The following is a 12,087-nucleotide window of genomic DNA, read 5'->3' on the forward strand; positions in this document are numbered from 1 at the left end:
TTCTTTGGGAAGATTTAAAAGTGTGGTGACCTAGAGTGTGAAGGGGTAGCTACTTTAATTGCAGGGTCAGGAATGCCTCTTTGAAGAGGGTTCTCATGTGTTGCTAGTGTTCACAAGTCAAAATGTCAGTCTTTTTCTTTTAATGTGTAAATCCATTACCTAAGTGAGATTTCTCACAATGTTGCTTAAGTTGATATGTCATTGTTTGGGGGACAACATTTTCTGGTGGGTGGGAATCCTACAAATGTTTAGGTTCTGATAGTTAAATCCTCCAAAGTTATTTCAAGGTCATCTACAAAGAAGTAGGAGTGTGAAGTAGGCTCACTATATGCCACGAATACTTCCTGACTAAATGTAAGATAAAGCTAATATGCAACTGTGTGTTATTGTTATTGATGATAATGATGATTTTAAATGATGAGCATCTACCTTACATTAACATAACCTCAGGCTTCTCTGTTACGGACAGAAGAGATCTAGTCTATGTTTTCTTTCTCTACCACGTAGAAAAGAAAGAGGGCAGCAATTAGTATCTTCAGATCATGGTAAAATAAACCCGTCCCAAATGTAAAGCAAAGCTGGTCCTATTGAAAAGCAACAAAGGGGAAGGCTGATGGAGACAATGTGTAATGTGCCTACTTGGATGTCAAATCACAGGGTGCAGATCAAAACAGAGCAGCTGTTGAGGGCTGTCTAGTCATATGCTGCTTAGAGTTTATGAGAAAAGGCACCAAGAGTGTGCAGTTAACAAAAGTGCTGTGTGTGTAGCAGATTGGACTGCCCTGTTGAGAGGTAGAATTCAGTCTCTAAGTGTGTTCAAGTATACAGATTCTAAACGAATGGATGAAGTGGCCAGTTGTTTTTTTTTCTTTTTTCCATGTGGCAAGTCTGGATGTTAAAGTTGTATCTTGCAGGAACAATGTTTTCTGATAGCTTTGGAGAGACTGAGAAATTCTATTTCCCTCAGTGTTCTAATGTGCATTTCCATGTTATCATATCTGCTATTTCTGTATCAGCTTGTGGAACTGTTGAGTCGTACCTTACAGAAATACACGTATGAACCATTTATGGCACTCTATTCTGTTCCATTGGTCTACATGCCAGTACCATAGTGTTTTGATTATTGTAGCTTTATAATATGTTTGAAATCGAGACGTATGAGGTCTCCAGCTTTGTTGTTTTTTCTCAAGATTGTTTTGGCAATCCAGGGTCTTTTATGGTTTATATAAATTTTAGATTGTTTATGTCTATAAAAAATGCCATTTGGATTTTGATAGGGATTGCATTGAATCTACACATTGCATTGGGTAATATGGACCATATTAAATCTTCTAACCCTTGAACACAGGATATGTTCCCATTTATTTGTGTCATCTTTAATTTCTTTTAGCAATGTTTTATAATTTTCAGTATATAATTCTTTCTCTTCCCTAGTTAAGTTTATTCTCAAGTATTTTATTCTTTCTGTTGCTATTGTAATAGGATTGTTTTCTTAATTTCCTTTTTGGATTGTTGTGTTTAGAAACACAATTGATTTTATATGTTGATTTTGTATGCTGCAACTTTGTTGAATTTATTATTTCTAACAGGTTTTTTTTTTGTGGAATTGTTAGTTTTTTACATGTAAGATCATGTCATCTGTGAACAAAGATAGTTTTATTTCTTTTAAATTTGGATGCCTTTTCTTTTTCTTGCCTAATTGCTGTAGCTGTACTTCAGTTGAATAAAAGTGGCAAGAGTGGGCATCCTTGTCTTGTTCTTATGCTTACACAAAAAACTTTTTAGTTTTTCACCATTGTGTATGATGATAATTATTTGTGGACTTTTCACATATGGACTTTATCATGTTGGTGTAACTTCTCTCTATTCCTAGTGTGCCATTTTAAAATTGGATTATTTGTCTTTTTAATAGAGTTACAAGACTTCTTTATATATGCTGGATAAAGTCCCAAATCAGAGATAATTTGTAAGTATTTTTTTCCCATTTCATGGGTTGTTTTTTCAATTTTTTGATGGTGTCCTTTGAAGGACATATAGTTTTATTATTAATTAAGTTGTATCCAGCTTTATTGAGATAAAATTGAAAAATAAAAATGACATATTTAAGGTATACAAAATGATGACATGATCTACATATACATTGTGATATGAGTACCAGAATCAAATTAATTAACACATCCTTTACCACAGTTACCATTTTGTGTATGTGTGGGGGTGAGGACACTTAAGATCTGCTCTCTTAGCAAATTTCAAGTAAAAAATACAGTATTACTAACTATAGTTACCATGCTGTACATTAGATCCCCAGAACTTATTCACTTTATAACTACAAGTTTGTACCTTTTGACCATTATCTCCCCATTTCCTCCAAACCCTGGAAACCACGGTTTAAGTGGTTTATAAGTTTGACTGTTTTAGATTCTACATATAAGAAGGATCATTCAGTATTGGAAAAATGTTTTAATTTTGATAAAGTGCCATTTATTTTTTTTCATTTCTCGTGCTTTTAGTGTCATATCTAAGAAACCATTATTTAATCCAGGGTCCTGAAGATTTACTCCTGTTTTCTTCTAAGAGTATAATAGTTTTAGTTTTTACATTTAGCTGTATAATCCACTTTACTCTCTGTATATGGTGTTTGAGGTAAGGGTCCAAATTCATTCTTTTATATGTGGCTATCCAATTGTTCTGTTACAGCAAGTGTTCCAGCGGGTGGTTCTGAGGACAAACCAAGGGGCACATGCAGTGTTGGAGAATCAAGGTTTATTCCCTGGCAGGCTCAGAGGAGTCTTGCCACCAATTTCTGATCCCTGTCTACTGGGTTTTTTCCACGTTTATTAGGTTGGGGTGGTCCAAGGAGTGGGGTCTCAGGTGGCTGATACAATAATAGGTAAGCATGATTGCAGAAGCCAGATAATAGCTAAGTATGAGGGTCTTCCTTATCAGTTCCAGCACCATTTGTTGAAAAGACTGTTTCCCCATTGACACTCTTGTTGAAAATTAGCTGACCATAGACACATGGGTTTATTTCTGAATTCTCAATTCTATTCCATAATCTATCTACAGATTCTCCTCAATTTACAATGGGGTTATATCCTGATAAATTCATCATAAGTTGAAAATATCATAAATAAAAAATGCATAATTGCCTTTCTCTTCTTCCTAGAAGCAGGAGAAAAAGATAGGCATTTTGTAGACATGATGGGATGTGAAAACATAGAACACAATATGCAAAAAACATTGGCAACACAGTATACTGTAAACTATCGCTTGTTTCTCCTTGTGATATTGTGACTGACTAGGCATGTGGATCACTGTTGCTGCCCAAGAGTATCATACTGCATATTGCTAGCCTGGGCAAAGGTTAAAATTTAAAATTCAAAGTACAGTTTCTATTGAATGTGTATGACTTTCACACCATTGTAAAGTAAAAACATTGTAAGTCAATCCATTGTAAGTCAGGGGCCCTCTGTATATGTTTGTCCTTTTGCCAGTGAAATAACTATCATGTCTGTGTGGAAGACTCTAACCCTATGACCCTACCTGATGTGAGCCACTGTTTCAACTTTTCAGAGGAATAATGATTACATTTCAGAAATGTAAATAGGTCTGGAGCCATAATGCCTCTGTCACTTACTATCAGTGTGATCTTGGACCCCAAGTTATTTCACTTCTCTATGCCTCAATTTCTTCATGTGTAAAATGGTGTTAATACAGTACTTACCTCATGCATGGGTTGTTGTGAGTATTATGTAAGTTAATAGACAAAATAACTTGGGGCACTAGCTCGCACACACAAAATGACTGATCAATCAGGACTCCATGATTCCTCTGCCTTCATGCTTCCCAAGTGGAACTGCCTCCAGCATCCAATCTAATAATATTTCTTTCTCCTGACAAATCCATTTGTATTAATGACACTAGACAGAGATTCCAAACCACAGTCACATTTGACTGTGGTTGCTCTCAATTCCCTTGCCACACTCCAAGTAGAAAACTAAACTTAGAGATTGATTGCTACTAAGCATTATTTTTACTTCCATCTGCACATAAGGTGAAAGTATGGCCTCTTTTATTTGTTTATCAACAAATATTAAAATTGAGTACCTATTATGAGAGCCAAGGTTCTAGCCAAGGTACTAGGTACCTATTCTAATCTTTTGTCCTTCAATTAAAATTTCTGCCATTTGATTTATGGAGGACTATATTTGAACTTCATCAATAATCTATTGGTAGGAAATGAACAGAAATCCCTCTAAGTAATCAAAGTGGAGTTTCAAAAGATCTTCAGTAAGCAAAACAAATGAGATCACTGAAAAATATCTAAGCACGCTCTAGTATCTCAAGGTTACTGACGATAGCAGTTCAATTGTGGGTACAAAAAGGGTTCAAGGGCAGTGATACCAAAGCTTTGGATTAAGGAAAATAGTGCAAGCTATCCAACCCAAGGTTGGCAGTAACATTAAACAGTCCTGCACTATATCTGTATGCCTTCTGAATGTTACTGAAATAGGTGGCATCTATTAATAGTGTACTTACTTAGGTTCTGATTTTGAGTATCAAATATTAAATTAACTGACTTTGAAGTTGTTCCTTTTCATGGATATGTAATTATAATTGGTTTTGGAACTCCTGGGTCAAGATGGTCTAAATTCTGCAGACATCAAGGTCTGATAGAAGATGAGGTAGCTACGTAGGGAATCACAACATTACGTTAAAGACAATACAGACACAGGCTGTGCCCTTAAGGCACATAATCATGTAAAACTGGATGATACTAAAGAATTTATTGTAAATGTAGTGGCAAATACACTGAGAATCATCATCATTAAAAAGGAACTAGAAAATTACAAGTTTAAAGTATGTGCTTTCTTCCCCCCACCATCTTTACATTAATGACCAGTACCAACATTTTAAGTAATGAAATACTTAATGTGATGTCCATTTTCACATAATTTCATGACAGCATCTTCATCTTAATTTTCAAAGGAGTTGACCATGAATTTTAGTTTCAATTAATATTCTCTGTTTTTATCAATTCCGTAATGATTTGAAGAATCTTGTCATCTGAGTGGAAGAAAAAACAAAACCATGAGTAACTGCAACACTGGCTAATTTTCCAGTGTATACACGTGTAAATAAGAGGTATACTTCATTAAGATTTTCTTAAATTAGAATACAAAATTAAGACCAGCAATATTCACTATGAAACTAGAGATGCCTACAAAATATTTTTTGCCCTACAAATATTATTTTAAGTATCACTATAATTATATTACACCCACTTCAACAAAAAATTAACATTCTGAAAAAAGTTAGTATCTGAGTATGTATAGGTTAAGGCCCAAAGAGATAATATGACACAAATTGTTACTTCTTTATAAGAAATTATTTCTTTAAAAACTCCTTTAAGACAAGACGTTTCCCAATTTTTTCACCTGCTTAAAATATACTGCAGGCTCTACTGACTCTTCAGTGTTCTTGAAGAGTATGGCAGGATTTCCAATGTGTATGGAGGAAAGAACTGTTATCAGATGTTTCTCCATATTTAGTCCAAAGGAAACAAAAAATTCTAACAGGGAAGTGCTCTCAGAGAGGTGTCAATGGGGAAATGATGGACCTTTTTACACAACAAAGGAATCAAACACCAATTGATTTGACAAACAGAACAACAGAGGCTGCATTATTTGCTAAGGAAGTTTTGTTAACAGAGCTTCTGCTTTTCAACACTTGCTCTGAAATTGTGACTTCCTAGGAACCTCCTAACCACTCATTAGATAGTTATCAGGGATGTAGGACTGAAATTCTACATTTATATTAGATAACAGAATGCTCTGGGTTTCAATGGTTGCAATGGGAATTTTGATAAACGGGCCCATGGCCTTACACTCAGGTTCTCAGGGGCTACAGTTGCATTAAGGGGAAAAAAAAGAGTGAGGCGGGGAGAAGAAAGGTCTCTTGTCTGAAGTGGAATAATGGCAGGTCTAGAAAGAACTATGATTTTTAATTTGAGGAAGAGCAGAGAGCAAAAGAAAGCACAAGTGCAACTTTAGTTACTCCTTTTTCAAAAGTTTGGCATTCTACCACAACTTTTCTTTATAAGTCCACTAACAGAGGACACTAATGTACTTCATCCTCCCTCCCAAGTCAGAAGTATACATAACATCCAAGGGTAAGTTTTGCTTTCTCTCTCTCTCTTTTTTCTTTCCTTGTCCTGAAACAATGCAAGCATGATTTCCCTTTTATGGCAAAGGGAAATATTGAAATCATTTAAAAAATTCATTTTGATTTATTTAAAAGTCAAGGTTCAATCTGTCTTTTATATTATGTAATGCTTTCTAATGTTAAAGCTGTAATGCACAAAGCTCCCTAAGTGCCCACATGTCTTAATATATCAAGACCTGATCTCAGTTTCCAGCAGTACAGAAAAAGCAATACAGTTTAATGCTTATACATTCACAGTTATACAAATAAACACAGAGTATGGGGCTTCAAAGTAGAAGCACAAGATCAGTAGCTCCCCAACCTGCCTAACTGAGAAATAACTGAGTAAGTATGATCATACTGAACCCACTGATCAATTCTGATCATTAAAAGCAGGAAAACCAAATTTAAGCGCTTCCTGATGTGATGCAATGGGAAGAATACAGCATCAACTAGAAAACACTCCTTTCCTTCAAAACCTAAGTTTAATCAAGCCTCCAAATATAACTACCAAGTTTATAGGAAATACAAGAAACACAGAACATGTTAAAGCATGAGGATGCAACCAACCAAATCCTAAATGTGGGACATTTTACTTAAAACCCAGTTTATTAAAAATAATAAAATGCATTTAGAGAAGTGTTACAGAATAAAAGATTAAAAATAATGTAGCCATAGGCCTATCCTATAGAGGAGATCAATAAGTCTACAGTAGGTCTTCAGACCCTGTACTTTTTTTTACAACTGCCAGGATGATTCTGATGATTTGGCAAGTCTGAAAAATACTGCAAAATGAAAATCAGGTGTCCATTTCAGATTTCTGTTGAAGGATAATGTAGTTATTTTATACAGACCTAAATAATAGCTCTGCATTTGTGAGAAATGTATGGTAGAAAAACATGCTGGGATAAACCTCACAGAAAGTCCCTAATTCTTTCATATATAATATATACATGAAATATATATAATTTTTAGAAATATATATAATTTTTATATAAAATAAGTAATTTTTAGAGACAGGGTCTCACTATGTTGCCCAGGCTAGACTTGAACTCCTGGGCTCAAGTGATCCTCCCAAGAAGCAGGGACTACAGGTGTGAAGATGAAGCTGGTTTTATTTGTCATTTATTTTTTTATTTTTTAAATAATAACTAGATTAACAGTTTACCAGGATGCTCCTAAGTAGCAGTTACTATGCTCAATTTTTTAAAATCTTTTTTCTCCCATGAAATGGCCAGAAGTTCAGAAATGAAGTTTAGAAGAGACAGGAGTAAACTAAATGAATCTTAGGAGGATAATTAGCTTGTGAATAATCACAAATTACCTGAGTTTGATGGAATTCAGAAAATAGATTTTATTAAAACAATTTTTAATCACATGTAATTTAAGATTTCAATGTGCTATAGTATATTCCAATGTTTCCAAAAAAAAAAATCACAATTTCTATAATCACTCTTTCAGACTTTCTCTTAGAAAGTTTTTCCACACATGCACATACACATACACGTGTACTGTCTTTCACCTACATTACAATCAAACACTTACTTTCAAGGGACATCTTTGGATTTTCAAGTTTTTTTCTTAAAACAGAATCAATGAGAACTCTTAGCTGCTTGAAAATGACGGCTATCTTTACAGGGGCCTGTTGAGAGGAGATGTAAAATTGGACAAAGTTAACCCAGGACAGCGTGAATGTGTTTACATAAATCCAGGTAAGCATATATACCTTCCAATTTGCCATAGCACATCTTGATTTTAATATAAAACACAATGGGGAAAATAGAGACAAATTACTTCTGGTAGCTAAGCTACAACCTCTCGATTTCCATATTAAATGTGACAACTCTTTCTAAAATAAAGCAACTGTTATTCTACTAACTGTTTTATTCCCTTACATCAACTCTGGGGAAGTTAAGACTGCAGACTGCAGTTCTGGTGGTGGGAAAATTTTTTAAACAGCTTTATTGAAGTATAACTTACAAACCATAAAAATTCACTCATTATTAATTGTCCAATTCAATGACTTTTAGCAAATGTATAGAGTTGTACAACCATCACCACAATCCAGTTATAGAACATTTCTACCATCCTAGTTTTTTTGCACAAACTGCATATGTTTTTTAAGTTGCATTTAAAATTCACCTCTCCAATTCTCGATAAACAGCTATCACGGTATAATGTTAATAAAAGATTTCTCACTGTGCTTGAGTGTCTGTCTATAGAAAAAAAATTATAGATATTCTTCAACAAGGTTGTTAGGATATCATATTTGAGATACTCCAATAAAGTTCACTATTGAAGTACCCAACACATAGTAAGTTAGAATTGTTACTGATGATTACAATTTGTAATAGCAATATAGTTTTGTTTTGTTTTTTGGAGACAGAGTCTCGCTCTGTTGCCTGGGCTAGGGTGAGGTGGCCCAATCATAGTTCACTGCAACCTCAAACTCCTGGGCTCAAATAATCCTTCCTGCCTCAGTCTCCCAAATAGCTGGGACTATATGCATGCATCACCATACCTAGCTAATTTTTTTTTGTTTGGGGGGTAGAGATGGGGTCTCACTATTGCCCAGGCTGGTCTTGAACTCCTGGCCTCGAGTGATCCTCCCACCTCAGCCTCCTAAAGTGTTAGGATTTCAGGCACAAGCCACTGTGCGCAGTCTAATTTTTTTTAAAGAGATGGGGTCTTGCTATATTGCCCAGGCTGTTCTCAAACCCCTGGGCTCAAGTGAGTAGCTGGGACTACAGGTACGTGACACCACAACCAGCCTGTAATAGCAATATAATTTGATTTTCAAATTTTAACAGATTTAAAACCATATACATATGACATAATAAGGAAGTCTTCTACCTTAAGTCATATTATAGTAAGAAATCATGCAAACTCTAAAAAAATTTTAAAAATTCTACCTCAGTGGTATTAGAAGTTGAAAATTTTTAGTAATCCATAAGATCAGTTACACTATGTACCTGAAAATAGATCCAGCCATCAATAGAAAGAAGACGTTCTCGGTGTTGAACTTCTATATCACCACCAAAAAGTAAAACTGGAAAAGGGGTTATTAAGGTTGTTTCCCTCAAATATACTCTGGCATACCTTACCTACATGGGAAAAAGGGGGGAGGGGAAAGAACATCAAAGTCTAAAAATATAATAAATTCATTTATCTTTTTCATGTAAGCATTTTTCTATAATTTGTTATTCTATATTTTAAGCCATAGGTTTTTGTAAAGCTATGTGTTTTCATTCTCTTATGTGCACAATTTGTCCATTTTATAATAACTACTATTACTACCTGTGCATTTATACTATGAAAATGCATTTTAAATATTATTTGTGAGGCTGAATTATATACTTTGAACATAAATGAAACTAGGTACAAGCAATTTTATAATGCTAATGATCTCAAATAAGGTTAAAATGCAGTTATGGTTAAATTTCCAAGTTTCTGGTTTCTAGACCAGTGTTCAGCTGTGGCCATCTGTCAGTAATTTCTCATGTTTTCCATTTAAGTTTGATGATATGCTGGGTGCTTGAAATTATGGATCTTTATTACTTTAAAGGTCAAGAAACATAATGGAGATACTCTTTTAGTAAAGGGAGAAGAAATACGTTTCAATTTGACATGTTTCCTTTTCTTCTCATACTGCCTTAAAAATGAGTGAACGAGATAAGCAATAAAAATCCAAAATATGAAGAAGAGAAAATGCCATCTTAACCTTCACTGTATGTTAAAATCTAAGAAAATGGAGTGGCAATGCAGTTATAATTCAAAGGTTGGCAGTTTCAATTGTAATCTATAAATATTTGCTATTAAATTATCTTAGGTGATGCTGTGACTCAAACTGTTGCCGAATCATCCACAGTTCTACCCCATCCAATTTTCTCCTTGTTAGGAAACAGCACATAAAACTTGTCTTTTTTTTTTTTTTTTTTTTCACTTTTGAGATGTGAGCATGTTTAGTAAAATATTCAGGGAATTAATACATTACTAACCAACAGCTATTTACTATTTTTCTTTTTATTCCAAGTAGAAAAGATGATGAGCAGAATAGAAATCTTACTTTTTTTTTTTTTTTACAGAGACAGGGTCTCATTCTGTTACCCAGACTGGTGTGTAGTAGCCTGATCATAGCTCACTATAGCCTCAAACTCCTGTGCTCAAGGGATCCTTCTGCCCAACCTGCCATTATAGGTGCATGCCACCATGCCTGGCTAATTTTTAAAAATTTTTTGAAAAGAGATGGGGGTCTTGCTTTGTTGCCTAGATGGATCTCAAACTCCTGTCCTCAAATGTTCCTCCTGCCTCAGCTCCTAAAGTGTTGGGATTACAAGCATGAGCCACTGCACCTGGCACTTTTTTTTTTTTAATTTGAGAGAAATAAGCATTTTTTTGTTTGTTTGAGAAACTATGTGCATCTTGATTTCAGATATGAACAAAAACGAATAGTTCAATGTGAGAACAAAATAAAATACTTGTTAAGGCATCCTAACTTTTAGGAATGACTTCTAGAATAATGCCCTGCATACTGGAATTTAAAAATGAGTACTTTACCTTCTCTTGGTATAAAAGCCATCCATAGGTTTGCAAATCTCTATTTACTGAGGATGGATGTACTTGTGCTTTGCCTTGGGCTGTCTCCACAATACAAGCCAATTTTTCTGTAACATCGACTGACTTTGTATAGATTATCTTCCCCACATTGTCATACAGTCCAGCAGCCAATACAGCTTTAAGAAGGGCAATTTCTTGGAAAGAGAGGGTCTGTGAGGTTCTGTTTCCTTCCCAGCTGGTAGAAGTTGTGGAAGATGAAAAACCTGCCGCCTTAACCAACTTTATTAACTCCTGCTTTACATCCTGGATTGGTTTATGTTAAAAAGAGAAATAATCATAATTAATTAAAATAGAGAAATTTCCAAATAACTTTGCAGTTTATATTATTGTTTCCTATAAAAATTGACAAGATGTCAATTATTTAGTTAACTATAACCCAAATTAGGTTAGGGAAGAAAAATAAGATACTGGGAAGTCAAGAATTGGAGTCAGCTGTTCTCCCCTCTCCAAGACTTGAAATACCAAATATAAGATTGTCTAAAATGTGAGAGCAATAAAAATGTGTCTAGATACATTTTCGTTCACTGCATCTACTTCAATAGTAGCTCTTTTTTGGGACACTTTTACTCAGTGAGAATGGTCAATATTGAAAAAGAATTACAGAAAAATCTTGATCCTAGGCTTCAAGTATCTTCTTCATTTGCTTCTAGGAATCTCACTTTAATTTCTTAAAGAACACTGACAAAGTTTATTAATGGCAACTTCATTTAATCTAAAATTGCCACCTAAAATATTTTTCTACCTTTAGTAGTGCCAATCAGCAAAACTATTATAGGAAGGATGAGTACTTTTCAAAGTACACAGGATAAAAGCAATTAAAAGGTGACATTTACATTTAGGATATCCTTTAGGTTTTTTGTTTGGGTCTTAAGGGACTTTGATTCCAGGGGAGGAAAGACCAGACAGCTGCTGTAACACCACAGGGTTGGCAAAGACATCTAAAACTTTGCACCCCTGAGGAGGTGAAAAAAAGCCTCACAGAAGGAAGGGAGTGGAAGGCAATTTGGAGGTTGGAGGGAACTAGAGAGGGGACAAAGGAGAAAGTGCTATATTGAAGACACAGCCACCTCTGGGTCAACTGACTGGGATTTTCACATCTTGAATCCCAAATCAGTTGGTCCAGAGGTAGCTATGTCTTCAATGTCACCCTTTGCCTGCTTTGAGAAAAACAAAGTTCATTCTAGTTAGAGAAATCCCTGCTGTCATCCCAGCAGTTATTTTAAGTCACAAAAAGTAGTGAGTTAAATTATAAGGGAAAAAATATTT

The 12,087-nt window shown here is 34.8% G+C and overlaps 1 protein-coding gene and 1 long non-coding RNA gene across 4 annotated transcripts in view; one reads left to right on the plus strand and one right to left on the minus strand.

The window, feature by feature from the left end:
- The window catches only part of LOC123647984, a 34,297-nt gene that overhangs the window by 11,294 nt on the left and 10,916 nt on the right, over positions 1–12,087 (plus strand). For 2 of the 3 annotated variants that reach the window (XR_006738446.1, XR_006738448.1), the window contains one exon: positions 7,843–7,916. This is a non-coding gene — a long non-coding RNA (uncharacterized LOC123647984). Of the gene's footprint in view, positions 1–1,912; positions 1,967–7,842; positions 7,917–12,087 lie in introns of all 3 variants that reach the window. The other variant, XR_006738447.1, reaches the window with a different exon arrangement.
- The window catches only part of DHX29 (DExH-box helicase 29), a 43,262-nt gene continuing 35,946 nt past the window's right edge, over positions 4,772–12,087 (minus strand). Inside the window, exons 24-27 of the mRNA XM_045565654.1 lie at positions 10,762–11,064; positions 9,177–9,308; positions 7,750–7,846; positions 4,772–5,067 (exon numbers count right to left, since the gene is read on the minus strand). Of these exons, the coding sequence (XP_045421610.1) occupies positions 5,012–5,067; positions 7,750–7,846; positions 9,177–9,308; positions 10,762–11,064 (588 nt within the window). The 3' untranslated portion in view covers positions 4,772–5,011. The remainder of the gene's footprint in view (positions 5,068–7,749; positions 7,847–9,176; positions 9,309–10,761; positions 11,065–12,087) is intronic.

This window comes from Lemur catta, chromosome 12 (genome assembly GCF_020740605.2).
Source record: "Lemur catta isolate mLemCat1 chromosome 12, mLemCat1.pri, whole genome shotgun sequence".
Classification (NCBI taxonomy): Eukaryota; Metazoa; Chordata; class Mammalia; order Primates; family Lemuridae; genus Lemur; species Lemur catta.